The sequence below is a fragment of the Crocuta crocuta genome, unplaced genomic scaffold (genome assembly GCF_008692635.1).
Source record: "Crocuta crocuta isolate KB4526 unplaced genomic scaffold, BGI_CrCroc_1.0 scaffold235, whole genome shotgun sequence".
Taxonomy (NCBI): Eukaryota; Metazoa; Chordata; class Mammalia; order Carnivora; family Hyaenidae; genus Crocuta; species Crocuta crocuta.
In genome coordinates this window covers 6,117,894-6,143,450 of record NW_027531285.1, presented here as the reverse complement: position 1 = coordinate 6,143,450, position 25,557 = coordinate 6,117,894, and the positions used below count along the sequence as shown (strand labels likewise).

Sequence of the window (25,557 nt, the reverse complement as noted above, 5' to 3'; positions counted from 1 at the left end):
TCTGGGTCTTTAGATTCTACTTACAGTTTCTTTTAAAAATAAAATAAGCATTTGTAATTACTACTTTTTACAAACTGAAGTGCACACTGAAATGAATTCTAGAAATACGTGTGGTTAAGGAGATGCCAGTGAGCTTCTAAGGAGGTCATATACGGAGAGTGACAGAAGTCATTAATATACCTGAATTTGGAATCAGTAATAAACATTTATTTAGTACATTATGTCATGAGGACCTAACAAGTGATAATTTAACCTAGATACTTAGTAGATGTCAACTTTTTAAAATTTTCTGTTAGTTATTTAATTCCATTAACTTATTTATATCCACCATGTCTCAAACTGCTCAGGTACTACGGATTTAGAAATGAACAGCAACCAGTTCCTACTCTCGAGATTCCAGGTCTAATAAGGGAAAGTAACAAGTAAACAAGCATAATATAAAGTGATGATGATAACAGCCAATACACTACTTGCATTGTACTTTGATCTAATCATTTTTCTAAGTGCTGTCCATGTATCAATTCATTTTGCCATCAAAACAATGATCCAGATTTAATGGATGAGGAGACTAAGGCATAGAGAGGTTAAATAATTTGATTCAGGTTATATAGCTAGTGATAACTGTGTAAAAAGTTAATACTGTGATGTAAAGAGTGGCATGGGAGCTGAAATGAAAGATACCTAATTAAGTGTGAGAGGTTCAGGAAAGTATGCCAGAAGAGTGGCACTTGAAATAAGTTGCTATTCTAATTAATGAAGAAATAAAGTACTCATGGTTTTCTGGAGTGGCCACAGAAGTTGTGCCTAAAACTGTTTGTGTCTTCTTTTCAAATAGTACTCCTTCAGAAAGTCAAACCCACTTTAATTTTGATTTGTGTAGACAGTAGCGTCGATACTCTTTTTGTGGGGAAGAGATTCAATTTTTTCGTCTACTGACTTAAAGCATAATCTGAATTATAATTTGTGGATTTTCAAAAATCTTTTAATTGTTTTTTTGTTAATATTTTGAGAGAGGGACAGAGCAGGCTGGGGGCAGGAGGCAGATTGAGAGAGAGAGAGAGAGAGAGAGAGAGAGAGAGAGAGAGAGAGAGAGAGAGAAGGAGACACTGAATCTGAAGAAGGCTCCAGGCTCCAAGCTATTAGCACAGAGCCTGATGTGGGGCCCAAACTCATGAACTTTGAGGTCATGACCTGAGCCGAAGTTGGATGCTTAACTGACTGAGCCACTCAGGTGCCCCTATAATTTGTTGATTTTATTTTTATTTAAGTTGATAATACTTCATGAAGGATTTGATGTAGCTTTCAAATGATTTGATTCAGATAAGTCCATTACAAATGCCAACAGGCTTCTTTTAAAGGCTATTTCATTAAGTATTTGTTGGGTCCACTGATTGAAGATAACTGTGTTCTGTTACCTGCTTACTTCTCTCGGCACAGCACAGTCTAACCATTTTAAGTGACAGATTGTTCATCTTGTGATGAACAGTTGTGATTCTTCCTTTCGCTTATGTGATTTACAGCATTGAAGATGACTCCAGGGCCAAGCTTTTCCCAAGGCTTGTCAGTCAATGAAAAACTAATGATAAGTGCCCCAGTGAACACTACAACATACGTAGCTGAAACGGAATCAGAGCAAGCAGATACATGGTAAAGCTTCATTGTTAACAGACATATCCTATCAATGAGTTAATAGTGTATTCAAGAAGTAAAGTCAGTGCCTTTATCATATCAGCTCTTAGGAGATAAAGTATGGGAGAATGGGATGTCATATTTTAGGGTAATGATTGGTGAACTTTCTATAAAGGACCAGAGAATAAATATTTTTGGCTTTGTGGGTCATTGATCTCTGTCACATCTATTCAGCTTTGCCACTGTAGCATGGAAGCAGCCATGGACAACATGTAAATGAATGTGTGTGGCTGTGTTCCAATAAAATTTAATTTATGAAAACAAGTGGCAGGCCAGATTTGGTCCGTAAGCCGTAGTTTGCAAACCACTGTTTTATGATAAAGATTTTTGTTGTTGTTTCTTACAAATGTACATGGAAGACTATAAAAAATTATATACTTTGTGACTAGTGAAATAACTTTGAAATAAATTTGTACTGTATGATGTTGGTTTTACCTGAATAGCTTTGGAGATACTTTCTGTGTGTCTACATGGCTGTCTAAATAATGAATATTCATAAAGATAGTTTTCTAGTAGTTCTCTACTTGAAGAAGCCTTTTTTGTTCTTTGGGTTTTGTTTTTTTGTTTTTTTGGGTTTTTTTTTTGAGCAATGGCAGCTTCTATATATTCAATGGTATTTTTCATTTAAGATAGTCTGTCTTAAATAATCCATAATGAACTGTTCATATTGAAGGATATTTATGATATCACTATATTGGATCGTATTTAAAATTTTAATACATCCATTTCTTATACTGACGTCAGATGTAACTTAAAAAAATTTTTTTAATGTTTATTTTTGAGAGAGAGTCAGAGACAGAGTTCAAGCATGGGAGGGGCAGAGAGAGGGAGATACAGAAACTGAAGCAGGCTCCAGGCTCCAAGCTGTCAGCACAGTGCCTAACATGGGGCTTGAACCCACAAACTGTGAGATCATGACCTGAGCCCAAGTCGGATGCTTAATCGACTGAGCCACCCAGGCACCTCAGCCCAGGTGTAACTTTTTAAAGAGAAACTATTAATGTTTTGAAAGTCACGTGTCATGTGTATGACCACGTTAGTTGTTTTTTGTGAATAAGACTATTAAAGGCAGTATATGTTTAACCATATATTGTAGAACCATGTGCGTGTAAATATTTTTTCTATTCTAGCAGCTACCATCTGGCTGGAATATAACCATTATCAGTTCATCTATATTCTTGCCATCTGGGTAGAATATAACCATATCAGTTCATATGAATCTAAATGTATCTAATTTAGACCTAAAAGGGATCTAAATATCTCCTTTATATATGATGCTGGAATTGTAGAAGATGGTTTTTTTTTTTCTGATTTTCCTTTTTTCTTTACTTAATTTTTTTGCATGAAAATAATTCTAAGATTTTAAAGCAAAAATTACCTAGGTTATCACCTACTTTAATTTTTAATAGAATACTAGGTTGATACTCCATGTGTGTTTGGCAGTTTTTTATAATAGAGTATGCTGGGCATTGTGTGCTATAAGAGATGAAGAAGAGAAAGTTATTTGTCTTTAGGAAGCTTTGCCGAAAAAGGAGTGACTTTCTTTGAGATACTGAAATGTATTCATTTATTATCTAAAGATAATTATGTTCTAAAGCTATCACATTAGTACCTTTTAGAGGACTTTATTTCTAGATAAAAATTGCTCTAAACCTGATGGCTTACCTTGCATTCATTTCTTTTGCTACAGTATGGATTTCAGTGAAAGACCTAAAGAAACCACAATCTCCAGAGTGGAACAAAAATTCAGAATGTCTTCACAAGAAATATCCACTGTGAAGGAACTCTCCAAAATAAGCTCTAATGATGATAATAAAGTATCAAATACTCTGGTTAGGATGAATATCCCAACCTGTCAGCTTTCACCAAATAAATTCTCAGGTGTAAATAAAAGTAGAGATCGGGCTTCTCAGCAGCAGACCAACTCCATCAAAAACTATTTTCAGCCTTCTACCAAAAAACGGTATATTTTAAAATAATACCTATATCTCTGAAAAATATTAATATATGTCCTATGATTATAGAATGGCATTTAGTCTGTGTTCTGCTTGAAAATGCTTCTGTGGAAACTGACTCTTTGACCTCATGCCCGTTTAGAAATGTCCAAATCTTCTCCTTCACTAAGGTCATTTGTAGATACTTTTTCTGTATACCTTAGCTTATCTGTTACTTAACTTTGCCTCGCTTCTTTTGAAGAAGAGCTTTCCCACACCTCCGTTCTTTCACTTCTCTTACCTCGTCTAGGACCAAGCTCTCTCAGTTATTATCTCAGTTTCCAGCACTTTAATTATTCTAGGTCCTTATCTATTCAAAAGTGCTCTCTCCCTTTTATTTTTTGAAACCTTTCCTTGACTTCGTTCATTCTTCTAGCAACTGCCTTTTGTCTTTCACAATCACTATTAACTTCTCAAAGAGATTACTGTTACTGCTCCCCTTGCTGTATGAAATAATTCTTAACCAGCAATATTTCATCTTGACATGATGCCCTTGAAAAGTAGCCACTGACACAGTTGCCAGCTCTAGTGGCCTTTTGGTGATACCTAACTCTTGAATCTTCTCCTTACAGTGCCTTCTCGGTTGTTACAGTAGTGGCTTGGTTTTGCCTCTCTGCCCCCTTTGAGGACTTCTTTCTCTTTTCATACTACTGCTTTATATGTGTTATATATTATACCTTCTGAGTTTCATGACTTTATTACAGATGATCCATATATTTGGCTTTAACTTACCCTTTAAACCTCTCTCCTACTTTCCCACAAGAATTTTCTGCTGTTTTCCCAAATAATTCGCCTAAATCTATTCTCCTCTGTCATTGAATATGTATTTTTTCTGTTAGTAGTTTACTTTGTCAGAATCTTTTGACTCTTTCTCCACTACCTCCCCCAAAACAGTATTTGATTCTTATTTTCATTGTTTTCTGAAGTCTTCTCTTTTCATCTGTTTGTATTTAAACTCTGACCACCTAAATTATTACAAAAACCTCTTGATAAGTCTGTCCAGTACCCTGATACTAGATTAGTATTATTAAAATATCACTTTGATTGTTCCAAATTACCATGAATTCAGTAAACTTCTGGGAAGCAGAGATCCACATTTTTATTTTCCCTATGGGCCTTAATAGTACAATATATAAATGAATAAACTAATGAGTACAGTATTTCATTAAGAAAACTTTAAGTCATATATTGACATTTAAAAATTTTTTTTTAATGTTTAATTTTTGAGAGAGAGAGCACAAGCTGGGTAGGGGCAGAGAGAGGGAGGCACAGAATCCGAAGCAGGCTCCAGGCTCTGAGCTGTCAGCACAGAGCTCTAAGCAGGGCTTGAACCCACGAACCTCACGGTTCGTGACCTGAGCTGAAGTTGGATGCTTAACCGACTGAGCCACCCAGGTGCCCCAGTCATGTATTCACATATTACTTGCAGTATATATAGTCTGTACTGTATTCTGGATATAGCCACTCTGACTTATTATCATGAATTAGCTCTCCTTAACCCATCAGGTTGTATTCCCAAGGTAATTTTTCCTTGCCTACAAGTTCCCTACATTATAAAGTAAGCTGTTGTTTCCTGGTAACAAATCCATATTTTTATATCTTTCTACCTTTTCCTCTCCATTTATTAGCTACTGCTGCCTTAGCAGAGAAGATAGACTTCTCCCTATTGTTTTAGCCATTGGGTTGACAGTCCTCTGAAAACAGTAGTCTATATGAACTATGTGCTTTTTTCAGATGTCCTGTTTTTTTATTCCCAGTAATATTAATAAAATCAGGAATATTGTGCATTAAATGTGGGGAGGTGAATATTGCCAGACATTGGTGCATTCATTTTCTGTTTTTGTTTTCTTTCCTTTTTTAAATCTAAGGGAAAGAGATGAAGAAAATCAAGAAATTTCTTCACTCAAATCAGCAAGAATAGAAATGTCTTGTTCTCTGTTAGAACAGACACAGCCTATTCTACCTTCAGTATGGAAAAATAAGGAGCAGTCTCTATCTCAGAGCGAGCCTGTGGAAAAGAAACCAGATAACTTAGTTACAGATACAGATTTAAAATCCACTGTGAACAGTTCTACCAGTAACTCTCTTTCTACAGAAAAACTAAGATCAGTAAAAAGAAAAGTAATTGATGATTTAGCCATTGAAGATGAAGTATTGGAAGAGTTACTCAAGAACACAGAATCAGAGTTAGAAATTGGAGTGAAAGTTCAAAAACAAGAGGAAGATGTCAATATTAGGAAAAGACCAAGATTGGATATAGAAACAAATGGCACTTTTAATGATGAAGCAATACCAGAAAGTAGCAGAATATCTGTAAGTAACATTTTTTAATGAGAAGTATTACAAATAGAAACTTAGAATGTTAAAAAGAAATTTAATACAGTAGAAGTATCCAGTGTTTCCTTGAGGAAACAGTTAATGGGTTCAGCACCTAGTATTAAGTATAAGGATTTGTTAAGGTTGATAAGGTCAGTATTAAAAATGCAGTGTTTCTTTGATAGTATATAATAAATGGCAACAAACAAAACTGTTTCATGATTAGTAGATTTCCAGGCTGTATTACTATATTGTTATATCAGACCTATGGCCTTGATGGTAAGTATAGGAGATGCCTTAACAGAGTAAGCAGACAGAAGAATGAAAAGAGTTAGTAAAACAAACTATTAAATAATTGTTAGGATAAATCAAGTATAACATCAGTAGGAGTTTTTATTTTCATTTGGGTCTTTAATATCCTATTTTCATGAATGTTGATAAGTTTTCTTACCACTTTGATCTAAGAAAACTCTTCAGATTATTTCCTATTTTATGCATAATTAAGTTGCCTGCAGAATAGTTAGGTCATTAGGTGAGAGCATGGACCTGATGAAGTAAAAATATAATATTCTGATCTTTCATACAGGTCCATTAGCTCCATTTTGTTCATGGTTGTGGTCTCTCTCCTGTTATAATGACTACTGCATAAGGCACAGGACTGAGTGAAAGGATAAGGATTAAGTGATCGGAAGGTACAACGACTTAATAAATATTTGTTGAGAACCTAGTGTGTATCAAGCACTGTAAATCTATAACTGCTGTTGAGAAAATAAGGTAGATGTCCTGTTTAGCGTAAATATTGGCATCTTTATATGAGAGGAAATCCTCATTTTTTGTGAATTTATTTTGAATGAATCCTAAATGCCTTTCTGTGGACCAGCTATATCAGAATCAGCTGGTGAGCTTTTTTTTTTTAACTTTATTTTTACAGAAGGTACACATGAGCAGTGGAGGGGCAAAGGGAGGGAGAGGGAGAGGGTTCATGACCAGAGCCAAAATCAAGAATCGGATGCTTAACCAACTGAACCACTTAGGCACCCCAGCTGGTGGGCTTTTTAAAAAATACGAATACCCAGACCAGAATTCCAAAAGATTCTAATGCATTACCTCCAATTTTATTCCCAGAGAATGCTCCCTCTTTTTAGGAGTTAAGAAATCCTTTTGCTCTCTTTAAAAATTCTAAAATCAGTGGGTTAAATAAGATAGGATTATTTTGTTCCTATAAAAGAAGGCCGGAAGTAGGTAACGAAAGCTGCTTGGAAGTTCCGTGACATTAATTTCTTAGGCGTCTGTTTTTCTCTCTACAAGGTGCCACCTCTAGCCATCATGTCAACTTTCCAGGGAGGAAGAACAAGTAGGAACAGGGGACAGGGTAAAGGCCTCACATTCTAAGGAATGTTCTCAGAAACCTCACTTCATTCCTTTGGTTATTAGCCACAATTTAGTAATGGTCTCCATGACTCTCTATCCCTCACCCTCAGTCTGTAAGAGAGTATGGGTTGGGGCGCCTGGGTGGCTTAGTCGGTTAAGCGTCCGACTTTCGCTTAGGTCATGATCTTGCGGTTCGTGGGTTCGAGCCCNTAAATATTGGCATCTTTATATGAGAGGAAATCCTCATTTTTTGTGAATTTATTTTGAATGAATCCTAAATGCCTTTCTGTGGACCAGCTATATCAGAATCAGCTGGTGAGCTTTTTTTTTTTTAACTTTATTTTTACAGAAGGTACACATGAGCAGGGGAGGGGCAAAGGGAGGGAGAGGGAGAGGGTTCATGACCAGAGCCAAAATCAAGAATCGGATGCTTAACCAACTGAACCACTTAGGCACCCCAGCTGGTGGGCTTTTTAAAAAATACGAATACCCAGACCAGAATTCCAAAAGATTCTAATGCATTACCTCCAATTTTATTCCCAGAGAATGCTCCCTCTTTTTAGGAGTTAAGAAATCCTTTTGCTCTCTTTAAAAATTCTAAAATCAGTGGGTTAAATAAGATAGGATTATTTTGTTCCTATAAAAGAAGGCCGGAAGTAGGTAACGAAAGCTGCTTGGAAGTTCCGTGACATTAATTTCTTAGGTGTCTGTTTTTCTCTCTACAAGGTGCCACCTCTAGCCATGTCAACTTTCCAGGGAGGAAGAACAAGTAGGAACAGGGGACAGGGTAAAGGCCTCACATTCTAAGGAATGTTCTCAGAAACCTCACTTCATTCCTTTGGTTATTAGCCACAATTTAGTAATGGGCTCCATGACTCTCTATCCCTCACCCTCAGTCTGTAAGAGAGTATGGGTTGGGGCGCCTGGGTGGCTTAGTCGGTTAAGCGTCCGACTTTCGCTTAGGTCATGATCTTGCGGTTNCAGAGCCTGGAGCCTGCTTCAAATTCTGTGTCTCTCTCTCTTTCTGACCCTCCCCTGCTCAAACTGTCTCTCTCTCTCTCTCTCAGAAATAAATAAAAAATTAAAAAAAAAAAAAAGAAAGTATGGGAAATGTTTTAAGCTTGGCACATTGCTGTCCCTAACAAACTTAGCATTGGGTAAGTAAGGAAGAAACAATACATTGAGATACCTTTTAGGCAAATTGAGAACTTCAAAGAAAGGGGAGTTCTTTATTATCAAAGATTAGCTGTCACTTTACAGAAGAGATTACTTGAACCAAATGGTTTATATATTCTAGAAGTTATTTGTTCAGCAGTTTCTACTATAGTGGAAGTTTAGGTTGGTTTAATGTGGTATTGGTTAAGTCAAAGGGATGATTTCGTAACTACATTTAATAAATTTATATTTCTTTATAAAGGTGTATTTACTTGTATTATTAATTTACATTGTTACTTTGGCTCCAGACTGTTCCAAAATTTGTGTTCAGACTACTTAATACTATAAGCATTTAATCTTTAGGAAGTTGGACTCTGTATTATTTTGATTACATCTTTTTGATTACACCTTGGAAATGCATTTCCCTTGCAGTGTATCTTTCCTGCTGTATTTTCGGTTTTTTCTGATATGTTCTTATTTTCTTTCTCTAGTCTTCTTGTCCTATTACATGCTTTAATTTTTTTAATAGCCTTTTTTTTTTTTTTCTTAAATTCTATCCCAGATTGGTCCACTGTTCACAGTGGCTACAGCTCTGTCTGAAATGGCTATGGTTTTAATAATAGAACTCTTTGGTCCCTCCTGTATGGCTATTAATATTCTGAAATACTCTGCATTGACTACACATTTTCCCAGGGCTCATGGTCACTCAAGGTTGGGCATTAGATCCTAGAGTGGGAGAGACAGGAAGTGATCATTATACACCAGTGATATGGGATTCATTAAACAGTATTTGTGTATCTGAAAAGACCTTTCATTTAAGAGCCAAGCTTTACATGCTGTATATTGATACCAGGGCATACACTTACTTTATTTTGTTCTGTGGTTCTGTAGCATAATTTGCTTTGTCCTTACTTTACTATTTTAGAATTCATAACATTCTAAGTAAAATTACAGTGTAAAATAAATACGTTGCAGATGACTTCTAGAGAGTGAGTAGTGATTTGATTGTGATATACTTTTGAGTATACTAAAAGTTCAGTCACTGTATTCTAGTGCTATGTTTTTAGTAAGAGCCTGTTATTTTGTTTTCAATGTAAGATAATTTTTGACAACTTTTTATTTTGAGATAATTTTGATTCACATGCAGTTTTAAGAAGTTATATAGGGAGATCCAGTATACCTTTCATCCTGTTTCCCCTAATCATAACGGCTTGTATAATTACAATACATTATCACAACCAGGAAAGTGACATTAATGCAGTTCATCAACCTTATTCAAGCAATGGGAGATTATTTTTTTATATACATATATATTTTTATTTTTTTTATTTTTTATTTATTTTTTTACAGATAGTTTATTGTCATGTTGGTTTCCATATAACACCCAGTGCTCATCCCCACAAGTGCCCTCCTCCATGCCCCATTGCGAGATTATTTTTAATTTTTGAATTTTTTATTATTTTAAGAATTTGTTGTTGGAAAGTCCTTGTAGATGAGATGTACATGGGTTAAAGGAATTGCACTTAATTTTTCTAGCTGTGGAGGTGATTATCAGGAAAAAATTTCTTAATCTTTTCATTTAAAAAACTTAATATAATTTTAAGGCAAAAATGTGAAACTTCTCTTTGACATTGGATTCCTTAGGTTATTTCTAATCTTTTGATGGTAGAACCACTCTTTTTCTATTTTGGGATTTAAATATAGATTCTAGCACATCTGTAAGACTTTATAAGCTGAAATAGAAAGCTTTTGAATAGATACTCCTGGTACAAGTTTATCCGTATATATACGTATATATACTCAGCTGTGCCTGAGTCTTGGCCTTAAAATTTCCCAGTCTCTGCAAAATGCAAACATGACTCATCCTTGTTAACATTCCTCTTCTTAATAGCACCCACTGTCTGCAGAGCATCTTTTCTTCACCTTGTTCTTCCCTCCTGTTCTAAATTAAGGTTTCCTCTTCTGTCTTAACTATAGTATCTTCTAAAGCCTAGTAGTAATACCTACCACTTATTGGATATCATCATTCTGTTTATAGCAATCCTGCAGTGAAGCAGTGCTATACACATTGAACTGATTAGGAAGCTGACATGAAGAGGTATTAAGTAACTTGGCAAGGTTGCTTAGCTAGGTTTTGAACTGGGACAAAAACTTAGGGCTACTCTTCTCTTTTGGCAGTTTCTTTTGTCAGCATTCTCAGAATGACATTTATTTATCCAGTTACTCTAGGCATTGGGCATGCTAACAGGAGAGGCTGAGAGGATAGGTTTGATAGACCTTTGAAAGGTAGTCTCCAGGGACGCTTGGGTGGCTCAGTCCATTAAAATGCATCCAAGTCTTGATTTTGGCTCAGGTCACGTTCTCATGTTTGTGAGTTTGAGACCTGTGTCAGGCTCTGCACTGACGGTACAGTGCCTTCTTGGGACTGTCTCCTCTTTCTCTGTCTCTGTCCCCCCTCTGTCTCGCTCTCTGCCCATCCCCCACTTGTACTTTCTTTCCTTTTCAAAATAAATAAACTTAAAAAAAAAGAAAAGAATTTCCAGGACTTGGTGATTGACTCACCATGAGAAATGGAGAGAGAAGAAAGAGTATAGAATAATTCTCAAGCTTAGAGTTTGAGTGTCTGGGTGGATTGTAGTATGATTCTCTGAGCTAAGAAATAAAAACTGCTCAAGAGGAGGAGCAAGTGTGAGGGGGTGGGGCAGTACAGGGAGAAAGTGCCAGGGGAGTAAAATGTTCTGATTGTGATTAACTTGCAGTGACTGATGTATATGAAAGTACTGAAAGGGCACATGGTAGGCTTAGAGTATCAAATTTTTAATCTTACTGTTGGGAAATAAAAGCATTCTATTTAGTCCCTAAGCAAACACAAAGTATGCACATTTGTTTTTCTGCCCTTTCTTTCCATCTTATTATAATTTTTCTGATTTTTTAATATTGAATCATTGTTAATTTGATGTAAAATCGTATGCTCCCCTAGTTTACCCAAGGAATTACAATTTTTGCTGAGTGTCAGAAAGCCATATATGTAATATGCTGTTGTCTGGAACCTGATGTGAATATGTGAATGTGAAGGATAGTATGATTGTATACAAGGCAGTTTCCATTTTTTTGCAGACCTATGTCTTGAGTAATTAAAGTAACCCTGTTTCTTTTTTCTTGGATTAAAGACAATTCAAAATTAAACACTAAATGTAAATTTATATAGAATCCTTTAAAAATGTTTCTATTTTAGAGCACAAAAGTAGTACATAACTATGTAGAAATATAGAAAATCAAAACATAAGAATTTGTTGATAATCCTACCATCTGTAGATAACCAGAGATAATATTTTGGTATTTTTTAATTCTTATTCTGCAAACTTAGAGTCAACCGTTCATGTAATTTCCTAGCCATTTTTATTCACTTATACTATAATCATTTCTCCTATTGTAAAATAACTTATATGAACTTAGATTGTTTCCATTTCTTTGCTCTTGTAATTCATACTGCAGTGTCTTTTTTTACATAGATTTCTATTCTCATCTCAGTTTTCTAGGAAAGATACTTGAAAATCAAATAACTGGGTCAGGAACATTTAAAGATGCCATTTTATAATTTATATGAACAATATTTTTTTTTCTTTAGCAAGAAAATGAAATTGGGAAGAAATGTGAGCTCAAGAAAGATTCACTATGGTCAACTAAAGAAGAACTATCTGTGAGGAAATTTTTCTTTATTTAATTTTAATAAAGATTTGACTTAATGACCAACATTTGATCGATTACTATCAGTTTACATTCTTAGGATTGATTATTTCCCTTTCTGTAATTTTGATCCTTTACATTATTATACTTACTCTGGAAATAATTTGATATATATTATAATCATGATATAGCAAAAAGAGGATAGAGAAAAGCCTGAGTATAATTCCTGCCTTCTGCTGCATAAATGTGTGATTTTGAACAAGTCACTTTCACATTTATGGACCTCATGTCTTTAGTTTATAAAATCAGGTCAACACTTTTCCAACAGGGTGATCATTTATATCAGATAGAGTAATGAATGTGAAATATTTCTAAATGCTAAAGCACATTACAAAAGTATTAAGTCATTGTTAATTTATTAGAGTTTCTAATTACATTCTGTCATTAATAGATGAACCTTGTCTTTTGACTTTTCACTTTTTTTCTTTCTCTTCCTGACTCTATTTATTTTAGTCCTGTTAGCTACTTCCATTTGAATAGGGAGTAAAAGAGTTTAAAAAACTAAGATGGCCAGCCTTGAGTTGTTCTAACAATGCTGATCTGTAACTAACTACTTGGTTAATAGTAAATGACCTAAAGAATCTCATCCAGTAACAGCAAGGAATCTTCAGTGTGATTTTTTTTTTAATGTTTTATTTATTTTTGAGAGAAAGAGAGAGAACATGAGTAGGGGAGGGTCAGAGAGAGAGGGAGACACAGAATCTGAAGACAGTCTCCAGACTCTGAGCTAGCTGTAAGCACAGAGCCCAATGTGGGGCTTGAACCCACGAACCATGAGATTACGACCTGAGCTGAAGTTGAACCCTAAACCGACTGAGCCACCCAGGCGCCCCTCTTCAGGCTGATTTAATACCATCAACCTGCAATTAAAGAGCGGCTTTCAGTTAATGAGTAATGAATGTGTCCAGAATTAATGGTTTTTGGAGATGTCAAAAATAATAAATTATTGAAAATCCAAGAAAAGCTTAAATATAGTAGATGAGAACTTGTAGAACAGATTACACTGTTAGTTGATGGTTTTAATGATAAGTAGAACTGACATTTCTTGCTGAGAAAATATATACAAGATAAAGTATTCATTGAGATGATATTTATTGGAATAGCTACTAAATAAAAATGCTAAACAGTTTTAGTCTTCTGTCATAGATGAGTGTGTTATAAATGTTTCTAAAAGCACCGAGTATTTGAGGCGCCTGGGTGGCTCAGTTGGTTAAGCGTCCGACTTCGGCTCAGGTCATGATCTCACGGTTCAAGCCCCGTGTTGGGCTCTGTGCTGACAGCTAGCTCAGAGCCTGGAGCCTGCTTCAGATTCTGTGTCTCCCTCTCTCTCTGGCCCTCCCCTGCTCATGCTCGCTCTCTCTCTGTCATAAATAAATAAAAAACATTAAAAATAAAAGCACAGATTATTTGAATACATAATCTGGTTTTGAAGTAGATCTGATTTGATTTCCAAATACAGAGTTTGGATGCCAGAAATAAACCTTTTTTACTGGGTTTTTTTTTTTCAAGTATTTGAACTTTTTCTGTAGATATTAAATAAGTAATTTTCTTTTCCTTATCTTTTCTGCTTATGTTTCCATCATAACCCCATTTAAGATCAAAGATGAACTTCAGGATGATGGTGATCTGCTTCCAAAGAAGGTGTTACTGATTGAATTTAGATCACTGGTGGTTAGTAACTTTACCTCCAGAAAAGCATCCAGTGTCAATAGTGATTATGGTCAACTAAAGAATTTCAAAAAATTCAAAAAGGTATGATATTCCTTTAACTAAAATATCACCAGAGGGCAGTGTTTGAAATGTTTTTAGAAATACCGTTGATGCTGAACAGTAAAAGCAATTGATGCTGAAAACTGATACTATTTCTTCTGCTTAAAACAGTTAAAATTAGTAAGAACATGAACTGACAGTTAATGAATACATAAATATATGCTGAATATATAATGAATACATGGAAACAAATTTCATTAAGACTGAATTCGTTAAAGGGTGTTGTTTACCTCGTCTTTCCCACCTTAAGTGGGAGGCTTTGGGCTATATTGGAAAGGCTCTTCTTCTAATGATCTGTGGCTACCTAAAGGGGTTCCTTAACTCAGGACTTTATGAAGATAACAGATCTGTTTAAAATAACTGAGCACATTAAATAATGAAAAGTAGGCATTTTACCGTTACATGTGTATATATAAAAAATAGAAATATGGGGGCGCCTGGGTGGCTTAGTCGGTTGGGCGTCCGACTTTCGCTTAGGTCATGATCTCGCGGTTCGTGGGTTCGGGCCCCGCGTCAGGCTCTGTGCTGACTGCCAGCTCGGAGCCTGGAGCCTGTTTCAGTCTGTGACTCCCTCTCTCTCTGACCCTCCCCTGCTCACGCTGTCTCTCTCTCTCTCCTAGAAATAAATAAAAATAAAAAATAAAAAAAATAGAAATATGTATCTGAGTATTATCATTAGACCGGAGTTTCTTCTTTTTTAAGGAACTGATATTTAATTTGTCAGTATGACCAAAAGGATATTTCCGGTCTAGTCTGTATTTTGTTGTCTGTTCTGGGATATTTGCTTCTTGTTCCATATCTACTACTTCTACCTTTTGCTTAAGCAGTTAATCAGAAAACAGTTAATTTTTTTCAAAAGTGATTTCTGTGGAAGACTTCCTTTCACTAGAATATGATCTGTTTGATTCTTGCTGTGACTATGGGGGATTGTAGCTTTTCCTCTCCAATGTGAGTTACTATTAATATTTGTTAGTTAAATTAATTTTTTGCCTACTATGACAATGTGTAAAAGGTTCTGAACTCCTATCTCTTCTACTTAGAGTAGAAGATGGAAATACTTCGATTAGATGGCACCCACTTATTCTTTCCCATCCCACAGGTGTGGCTCATGCACACCCCAGGGTTATTCTTAACCGCATGGTTATTTCATGTTCAGTGTCATGTTACCAAGACTCATTGTTGAATCAAAATTCAAAAGACAAACCATTTTTTTAATGTTTATTTATTTTGAGAGAGTTTGCAAACATGGAAGGGGTAGAGAGAGAGAAAGAATCCCAAGCAGGCTCTGTGCCATTAACTCAGAGCCCAACATGGGGCTCAAACCCATAAACTGCGAGATCTTGACCTGAACTGAAATCAGAGAGTCGAACACCTAACCAACTGAGCCACCCAGGCACCTCTAATATATTTTTAAAATTAATGAAGTTACCAAAGGTAAAGCAATCCCTTTTGGCCCAGGGATAGCAAAGAACTATAAAGTAGTATAAACTTTTGGGAAATAGTTTGGAAAAAATTTTATTAAAAAAAAATTTTTTTTAAGTTTATTTTGACGGGGGGTGAATGGGGGAGACGCAGAGCAAAGGAGAGAGAGAGAATCCCAAGCAGGCTCCAAGCTCCTCACTGAACTCTATGCAGGGCTTAGTCTCTTAACTGTGAGATGATGATCTGAGCTGAAATCAAGAGTCAAGACACTTAACTGACTGAGCCACCCAGTTGCCCCTAATCTTACTACTCTTAACCTTTTAACAGGCCACATTTCCTGGAGCAGGGAAACTTCCACACATCATTGGAGGATCAGATCTAATAGCTCATCATGCTCGGAAGAATACAGAATTAGAAGAGTGGTACAAGCAGGAAATGGAGGTTAGTAGGAAGTGAGGCCTACTGACTTGTTTGGTTTACATTTTGGTCCCTTGTGGTTTCTTTAGAGCAAATCCTTCATAAAACCAAACTTAATTGACCTAAGGTCATTCATTCAGAAAATTCCCTAGTTACAGAGCATTAAGGTTAATTTCTATCTTTCCATAATGCTTCTTCAAGAAACTTTTAGATTTATTAGTCAAAAAAAGTGGCACACAAACAAATGAATTAAGTTTACATTCTAATGTAAAGGGGAGAAAAGAGATTTAACCAACAAAATGTAAAAGAACACTAAAGCATAATTGTTAAAAGATGGTTGTACAGTCATTTGGGGGATATTACAAGTAATATCAATTATATAGTATGTGAATGGACTGGGTTTTCCAAATCTGGAAATTATCTTTCAGTAGTTCTCAGAATTTCTCAGTCATTATTTTATTATTACCTTTTACCTGTTTTTCTCCTGTATCTCTTTTTAGTGTATATTTAATTTTTTAAGGAATTGCCGTAATTTTTCCATAGCAAGTATGCCATTTTGCGTTCCCAATAATAGTGTGCAGAGGTTTCAGTTTCTCCACATCCTCTTACTTTTTTTTTTTTTTGATAATGCACATTTAACTGGTACGAATCTCAATGTGGTTTTGATTTGCACTTTCCTAATGATTAATGATGTTGAGCATCTTCTCATATGCTTGTTGACCATTTGTATATCTTTTTTGAAGAAATGTCTATTCAAAAATCTCTTCCCATTATCAGATTATTTATCTTTTGTTGTTTTTGGACTATAGGTTTTTCTTGTATATTTTGAATATTAGTCTTTTTTATTAGATGTATGATTTGCAGATATTTCCCCTTTCTCTGGGTTGCCTTTTCACTGTGTTGATTGTGTATTTTGATGCACAGAAATTTTAAGTTTTGATGTAGTTCAGTTTATCAGTTTTATTGCTGTTGCTTGCCTATGCTTTGGTAGTATATCTAAGAAGTCATTCCCAAATCCAGTATCAGGAAGTTTTTCCCTTTTTGTTTCTAAGAGTTTTATACTTTTAGCTTTAATACTTAAATCTTTGATTGATTTTGAGTTAATTTTCATGAGGGTGTAATATTAGAGTCTAACTTCATTCTCTTTAGTTACACTTTCACACTTTTTTTCAGTGATACATGAGCATACCATCTTGAAGGTGAAGTGGGAGAATCTCAAGTCAGTTATACTATTGACACCTTCTTGCTATGCAAACCTTGCCTAATGCCTCCTCCCATGGGCAGTTGTTACTGATCTATCTCATTTTTCCCCAGAGTCTTTAAGTTTTCAGAATGTAAGATAAATTGTTAAATAATGTTGATTGATTATTAAGTAGTAATTATTTACATTTAGTTTATATTTTTAAACTTTTAATTATGAAAAGTTTTCAAACACAAAATGTAAAGAGTGAAACAAACCCCAAACACACAGGTTCAGCAAATACCAACATTTGCACATCTTGCTTTATCTGTTGCATTTCTCAACTTTTTTTCTTTCTGAAATATTTTTCTTTTTGGAGTATTTTAAAGCAAATCCCAATTTATTATTTCATTTATATTTATGTGTTCAAACATACAGATTTCTGATCAATTACATATTATGGTCAGAGTGTGCCTTCCTAGGTACTGTACAGTAGAGTACAGTAATATAGTCAGTTCGTGTTGTTCAAATCCTAGACTAGGACCAGCAGCATAATTTTTATCCTTGAAATTGCTTTACAGTTGTATAACTTTGCATACTTGCTTTATGGCATGTCTTTGATCATATCTACAACTAATATGTTGCCTAAGTCTCAGGAAACCAAACCTCAGTTATAACATTGCTCTTTTGGAAAAATAAGAACTGCTTTACAGCTTTTCATGTTAGAATGTGATTTTCAAGAACTCATTGTTTATGCATAAAACACTATATATATTTATATACTACTATAATGAGAACTCACAAGAAAAATGATAAAAATAAGCTTCTCTTTTCTTTTAAATGTTTGAGAGAGAACACATGTGCATGGGGATGGGAGAGAGGCAGAGAAAGAGAGAAAAGAATACCAAACAGGCTCTGCACGGTCAGTGCAGAGTCCCATGGGGCTCAGTCTCACGAACTGTGAGATCATGACCTGAGTCCAAATCAAGAGTCGGATGCTCAACCACCTGAGCCACCCAGGCACCCTGTGCTTCTCTCTCTCTCTCTTTTTTTTTACTTTCTCCCTAGGTGTTTTGAGTCCTAGTGGATATTGTGTAAAAAGACCATCTACCTGATTCATAATTCTTTCAACCCCTTACTTTTGTTTTAACTGGAGAATTTGATAAAACTCAGTAAAGTGGATAACTTTTTGCCATTGAGGAAGTTACTGTATGGACGTTAAGATTTCAGAAACATATGACTTTTGAATTGAGAGATAATCAAAGGCCTCCTCCAGGGTTAGAATGTTTTCTTTTTAGTCTTTGTATTGCCTGATTCTCCAGTGCTCCTGGAAACCAAAGGTGGGCTCCAGATAAGTTGTCTCAGCAGGCTGTTTGAAGTAGGGCCGCTTAGTAGTTGAGGCGTGAGGGTGATTTCTCTTTCTTGAACTCCCACAATTTGATAATCACTTTCTTCTCTTATTATGTCTATATATTTTATCTCTTTTTTTTTCTCTGAAATTTATTTCTTGGTAACCTCTCCACGATATCTTCCAGTTTGATACTTTTCCCTTCCACTCTATCTAGTTGGTTCCCACCCATTCATTGAGTTTTCATTTAGACTGTGTATTTTTTTCAGTTTTGGATGTCTGTTTCATTCATTTCTAAACCTTCTTGTTCCCTAATGATATTTTTAAGCTCCTCTTTTGTATTCTTTGCCTAATGTGCTTGTTGATAGGTTTCTGCTAGTCATCTCTTATGGAGCTTGTTTCCAAGTATATATTTTATGATCTTTTTATGTGAACCGTTCATTTTCCTTAAAATTTGATCTCTGGGAATTCCTTGAGTCCTAAGTTCAGGTTTATTCCTCCAGAAAAGATATATTTGTATCTGCCAGTATTGTTCTACTAACAGGAGACCACTTTAGCCTGAGCTTGTGATTTTCTTGGATTACTTAGGTAGTTAATACCTAGGATCACCTAAGATACTCAAAAACCTGAGTGAAGGCCAGCTTATCATTATAAACTTGAGAGTTTTTTTCTTTCCTTTACCCTGTCCTAGGGTCAAGGCAGACAAGTTTCTTTCTTACCTTCTTTTGTGTTGTAGAGTTTATTCCTCTTTCTCCCATTAATGCTAGAGTCTTTTCTTAGATTCCTCATCTTTGATTTTCTTTCATAACACTCATCACCCATACAGACACCAAGGGCTGAGCCCAGATTTTTTATGGTTTGTGGATACCCACAGGGGAGGGCAAAAGCTGGCTGTGTTACTTAATTTCTCAGCGTTTTTATTTTGCTTCATTGTGGGTTTAATGTAGTCTTCAGCAATTTGTTTTTAAAAATGCTTTTTAATCAAAAAACTGTTACAAAGATCACCAAAAAAAGGGTTGTTAAGGTCACTCAGGATTATGTAGTGTCAAAAAATGGAAAACTAGAAATCATATCCTTGTCTCCTTTCTTTTTTGAAAGAATAAATGGCTTTACTGTTTAAAATGTACATGTCAAAGAATTATGGTAGTGCCCAGAAGAATGATGAGGTTAAAATCCTAAAGTCCAGAAATGACCCATTTAATCATTCAGTAAATTGTTCCAGACATCTCTTTATTGCGGAGGAGTAATAGCCAGGACAGAGCAGGAAGGAGGGAGAGAGCGAGAGAAGGAAGTAAAGCTGAAAGCATTGCTGAATTTTTGCAAATGTTTCTTCTCAAGATATTTTATTTTTTGAGATGCCTCTAAGACCGAAGGGTGATAAATAGGAAAAAAACAAAAAGCCACTATCAGATTAGAATCCGTATTTGTTTCAGTTTCAAACTGCCTGTTTGATTGTAGATCTATATTTTGGCTCCCTGCTGTCAACAGTGAGGAACTGTTACTTCCTCCATTGTCCTCGGCCTCTTCCAGCCCTGCATCTTCTGACAGACCTTTCTTTCCCCCCTTTTTAAAGGTGACTTGCGCGCCCGCAGCATTCCTTCGTAGGCTTGCAAGTGGGAAACAGATGGGTCTCCGTGCTCACCAGTGCTGCGTTGTTTTCCCTCAAACACAGTATGTTGTTTTGGTGTGCAGACGCATTTCTTTTTATTTCAAGGAACTCTTGTGTTATATCTTTGAAAGCATTTTTCTGTTTGCTGGGTTCTCTACATTTAAGACGTAACTAACCTTTTATTAGATCACCTTTATCCTCTGTATCCATTTCTCCTGCACTCCCTTGGGTTTCTTAAGTTCTTTTCACTGTGTCAGAAATTCATATTTCGGTTGTGTCTTCATTCTTCATCGGCTATGTGATCTTGGGCAAATTAGTTTATTGCCTTATGCTTGTGTTTCTTCTTGTGTGGAATGGGAACAATAATAGTACCTCTGTTTCCCAGAATTTTTGTGAGGATTAAGTAAGATGCTACTTATAAAGCATTTATAACAGTGGAAAGAGGTAATGTTAGCAATTTCTAATTTAACGGATTCTGAAATGGTGTTATTAATAGGTCTCAGTTTGTTAGCGTTTGTTCCCTTCTCATTGTCATTGTGTTTTGTCATCTGACTTTTTGGTTCTCATTTTATTGATTTCATGTTCTTACTCACTTCATTTTTTTATCCTTGGATTGTTACTTCTTGCAGACTAGGTTCTTCATTTATTTTGCATATTCTGTTCCAGTTGCTGTCTTTTTCCTCCCTTTAGTATATGGAGTAGTTTGCGGTTTTCTTTGGTCTTGCAGCTGTTTGCAGTAAAACACCCTGTCCAGATGCTGTTTGCTGTGTGAAGCACCCGGTGCTATTTTATGCAGGGATTATAATCTAAAGACCTTTTGTGAGGCAAAAAGTGAATGTAATTGAAATGACCGCCACCCAAGCTCTTAGCTTTCTGGTGGGGAACAGAAGGCCCCTGGTGCCTCCGTACCGGCAGTGTGGCAGCGCGCCCACAGGTGCAGGGCACTTCCCGTCTGGTTCCCGTTGCCTTGACTTGAGACGTTGAATCCAGGAAAGGAGGGGCTCAGCAGGGCCTGTGCGGCTCCTTCCTGGGGTTGGAATTAAATGTGTACCAGGGAGTGTATCTTCTCCCGCATGGCAGTCACATGCCATTTTAGGTCGTTGACCTGATTTGACAGGGATGTGTGGAGCCTGTGCCTGCTCGGTGTCGGTCCCACTCACTTCCCCGGGCCACGTGTCCCTTCCCGGCAGCCCACCGGCAGTGTTCTCTCGTGCCTCGTCAGGCTGCTTTTCCCTACAGTGGAGTATTAGTAAGCATTCCCGGGTTTGAGTTTAGTTCTGTAGCATTGTTTCATGCTCTGGGGCAGTGTTAGAAACAGTTGCATCAATCTTTTGGCTCTTTGCAGGCCACTTTTTTCAAGTCTGTGCCTCCTTAATTATTACGGCCGTAAGGTTTTGTTTATTCTTGGATCGGGAGGGTTGAGAGAATGACAGTGTAGCTGCTGACTTTTTTCGGCCTTTTGTGTTTTTGATTGGAATTTGTAGAGTCTGTGTTCTAGATTTATTCCTACAACTCTCTCTCTGTGAGAGCAGTTTTAGGTGCACCAGGTTGGATTCACCTCTGAAGACAATAGGGTTGACTGCGTTGTGCAGGGGCAGCGTCTGTATAGAGGCGCGTCGCTGCTGCCACTCCTGCGCCAGGCTTGTCCCGGCTCCTCCTCTTCCGTATCTTTTGCCTTCTGTTCTTTTTCAGTTCTTCTTTTGGTACTTCTGCTGGAGTCCAGTCTTTGTTTTCATAATCACTGAGTCTCTTCCTGAAGTTTCCTTCAGTTTAGGATATTTTCGTTTTGTGCATTAAACATAATAATTCTTTGAGACACTATCCATCCGGATTTGAATTTTGAAAGACTGGAGATGTAATTCCCCCAAACCTTTAAAAAAAAAAAAAAAAGCCAGTAATATGAGGATTTCTTTATCTTAATACCATTTTACTTAATTTTTTTTACTAAGACACATAAAGCTGATTTTTCCTTACAACTATTCTTTATTATAACTTTAAAATTAGTATCCCCTGCCAGAAAGCCTTTAAGGATAATTACAATAATGATGTCAGCCGCTTTTTTGACAGCGGCTTTATAAAAATCATTGTCTTCCCATTTATGTGCTGTTATACCTATTAGAAAATATGGAGAGACATAATTTCATTTTGATATTTCCCTGTATGAATAGAAAATCATTCTGGAAGATTCCCTGCAAGTCATTCTTCTAGGCCCTTTCCAGGGATTCAGAAACACTGTAATAGCCTCATTAAGACCTGGTGGTGCTCTTCTGACTTAGGAAGACCTGGTCAAATCCTGTTCTTCATATGACAGCCTTCCATTACTTAACCTAACTGTTGCCTTAGTGGTTAAAACTGGGATAATAGTCTAATAGTAGTAATGAACTTATATGAAGATTGAGATTTTTTTATAATCTGTAGTAAGATAGTGTCTGGAAATAAATGTGAGTTATTAACAGTAAAAATAAACAGTATATACATTCAAGGAATCTATGGTCTTTTAGGGAAGATATGATCTAGAGAATTATAACAGAGGGTGGAAAGTGATATGACAGGTCTGTGAGTTGTAGAGCTGAAGTTGTACGGGGGTTCTTCACAGCAGACGTTATTTTTAAATGAAGACAATTGGATAATCACTGGTAAAGAGGTGAACATGTTTTTGGACACATAGTAGACCCTAAATTGTTATTGAATGAATGCACACTGAAAGATTGTCAGATACAGGAAGAGAAGAGAAAACAGGTAATTTTCTGAGCAGAGAGAAAAAAAAATGAACAAAAGCAGAGAGGGACAAGATGTTTGTTAGGAGGTGATTCTGGTTGGGTGGTTGGTTTGTGATTCAGTTTTAACTACCTTCACAGGGTTCATGAAGAGGGAAATGTAGAATAGAGCCAGGTTATGAAGGGTTTTTCTCATTTTAGGGGTCAAACTCAAGAGTTTGTGTTTTCTTTGCTAGGTGAAAGAAGTCACTGAAGGGTTTTGCATGGCACATGATAGCTACACTTAAAGGTGCATCCAGCACAGAGTTTTTCTCTTCCTACCTCTCAATGGTGCATTAGGAGTTTGGCAAGTTTGTGTTGAAATTACTTTTGTCACTGAAGTAATTAAACATATCCTCAGAGCCTGACTTGAGACCTTGGGGAAGCAAACTATGTCATATGGAAGCTGCTCTGGTTGAAGATGAGGGTAGATTTTGTCATCTCAGCCCCTTCATTAGTCCTGTGACCTCAAAACACTTATTTTGTTTAAAGGGTTCTGTTGGAAAAAAAATATTTAAAAACTCAACAAGCTAGCAATATACACTTATGTTGGTTGCCTTTGGGAAGGGATTAACTGGAGAAGGTTGTTTAATTAGAGAATTTTTGCAGTAATTTTGGTAAGAAGTGAAAATGGAGAGAATCTGGTGAATGGGGGAGATATCGGTAGAGGCAAGAACTCATAAACGTGGTGACCTTCTGGATGGATGTTGAAATCTCAAAGATGACTGTGACTACCCAGTATATAGCAGCTGGTGCACCATACATTCATCATTGAACAAATGTTTGAAATTGTGTCAATTTTGACAGGTGCAAAATCAACATGCAAAAGAAGAGTCTCTTGCTGAGGATCTCTTTAGGTAAAGTTTAATTTCAGTTTTCTCTTGAAGCTTTTGAGATGTATATAAAATACTGTTTTATTCGTGGAGATTAAATATTCATTTCTTCTGCCTTTAGAAGTAGACATTTAGTGCCTTCACCTAAAGAATGTTTTGTTTTTAATGTATGTATTTTTTTTTTTATTTTGAGCACCTCTCAATTAGGTTTGCTGGATATATCTTTGAGGTTTGAGGTTGATTCAGTTGAACCTGTATCACAGTATATTTAAAATTTCTATGGGGGCATTCATGCAAAAGAAGGGTCCTGCACTGGTGAATTTGGCTGGTACATTTGTGAGATTTCCAGCTCTGAGTAGAATTATGAATGAGTGGGTTTTGAGGTAAGACAAATAAAATACCAGAGCATTTGTTTAGTTTTAGTTGGCACAAGCATAAAAACAAGAGGCTGGATTAGAGTTTCAAATCAGGTTTTTGTGGGAGGGTTAGAGGCTTTATAATGGGCGATTATAATTTAATTCTGACTTAACACATTTTCAGCATTCCTGCCGGCCCAAAACCTTATAATAATTAGCTCTCAAATACTAACAAATAGTATAAAATAAAATTACTTTACCTGCTTCTAGGTAGATGCTGGCTAGGGGAGAATAACATTTTCCCAAATTTACTTAAAGGCAGAACCGAGAAGTACTTTGAGTCTGTTTTGCAGCTAATTTGATTCTTTAATTTTATTATTGACAGTATATATCATTGGTGGAAATGGTGACATACAGTGCTGATTTTTCTTAAGTAAAGGAGAAAGGAAAATATCTGGTTACTGGCTAAATTTGTTGAATTACTATAGGAGAACATTTTATAAATAAGTCTATTTTTGACTCATTATACTCTTATGCAGATGTTATACTGTAGTTGGGAGTTGGAAGAGTCTGAAGCCATATGGGCAAAGGTGGAAACGTATTTATTTTTAAACTGTTTTGATGAATTAATGCTTTTACGGGACATTTTGTTATTGTTGATGATGTTTCATTTTTACCAAATACTCATCTAGCCAACATCAAAAGGATAAATTAAAGTAAAAATATCAGTGCTTAATATCTGATCCTAAGGATAAAATTGGCATTCTCATTGTTTGCCAAAGTGTGACTATATTTTGAAAGCCCTTTAACTTCAAAAGTGAAAGATATACGATCATTTATCTAATTCTTTAACTTTATTTCTTTCTTTACAGATACAATCCTAATGTAAGAAGGAGAAGATAACTGAGGATTTTATAAAGAAGCCACAGAACAACATTTCCCATCAAGCATTTATGTCCTTTTCCTCTGGGATAAATGAATAAAGTATATAGAAGAGATTTAAATTACAAATGTTTTTGGCCTAAATTTGTTGAATAAAATGCATAAAACTCCATTTCTTTTGTGTGTGACAGTATTATTCAGTTTTCAGTCTTTGTCATCTCATCTCTTATGACAATTTTTTTATTTTTAAATGTGGATTTTTACTTATTGAATACTTAATATAGTTGCAATTCAAAATGCTAAAACTACAAAAGGATAAGAAATTAAAGTCCCTAGCTATTTGATTCCCCTCAAAAAAAATAAAATTCCATGGTCCTTGTTTCTTATGAGTCTTTCTGGAGATTTTTGCTTCCTATTAAAATTTCTATGCATATAATTTTTCAATAATTTCCCAGAAAAATGATAACATACAGTATTCTGCATCTTGCTGACTAGATTGGAAGATCATACACTTAGAGCATACCTTTCCCCACATTGTACTGTAGCCTTCCTTGAGGTGAAGGACCCAAATGAAAAGGATTTCTGTGATGAAGATGTCACCCACCTACCATTCTAGTACTAGAAAAGACAATATAGAAGATTTCTTCAAGCTTGAGGGTAGATCTTACTAGAATGAGAAGACTTATTTGGTGATCTTATTGAGCTGGGTGTA

General features: G+C 35.8%; 1 protein-coding gene across 6 annotated transcripts in view; it reads left to right on the top strand.

Moving 5' to 3' along the window:
* Positions 1–25,017, top strand: part of NBN (nibrin) — a 51,372-nt gene extending 26,355 nt beyond the window's left edge. For 5 of the 6 annotated variants that reach the window (XM_077771246.1, XM_077771249.1, XM_077771251.1 and 2 more), the window contains 8 exons: positions 1,521–1,647; positions 3,380–3,652; positions 5,552–5,996; positions 12,154–12,225; positions 13,869–14,024; positions 15,792–15,905; positions 23,582–23,631; positions 24,836–25,017. In XM_077771246.1, coding sequence (XP_077627372.1) covers positions 1,521–1,647; positions 3,380–3,652; positions 5,552–5,996; positions 12,154–12,225; positions 13,869–14,024; positions 15,792–15,905; positions 23,582–23,631; positions 24,836–24,866 — 1,268 coding nt within the window. In that variant the 3' untranslated portion in view covers positions 24,867–25,017. Of the gene's footprint in view, positions 1–1,520; positions 1,648–3,379; positions 3,653–5,551; positions 5,997–6,585; positions 6,679–12,153; positions 12,226–13,868; positions 14,025–15,791; positions 15,906–23,581; positions 23,632–24,835 lie in introns of those variants that run through there. The other variant, XM_077771250.1, reaches the window with a different exon arrangement.
* Positions 25,018–25,557: the final 540 nt, after the last annotated feature.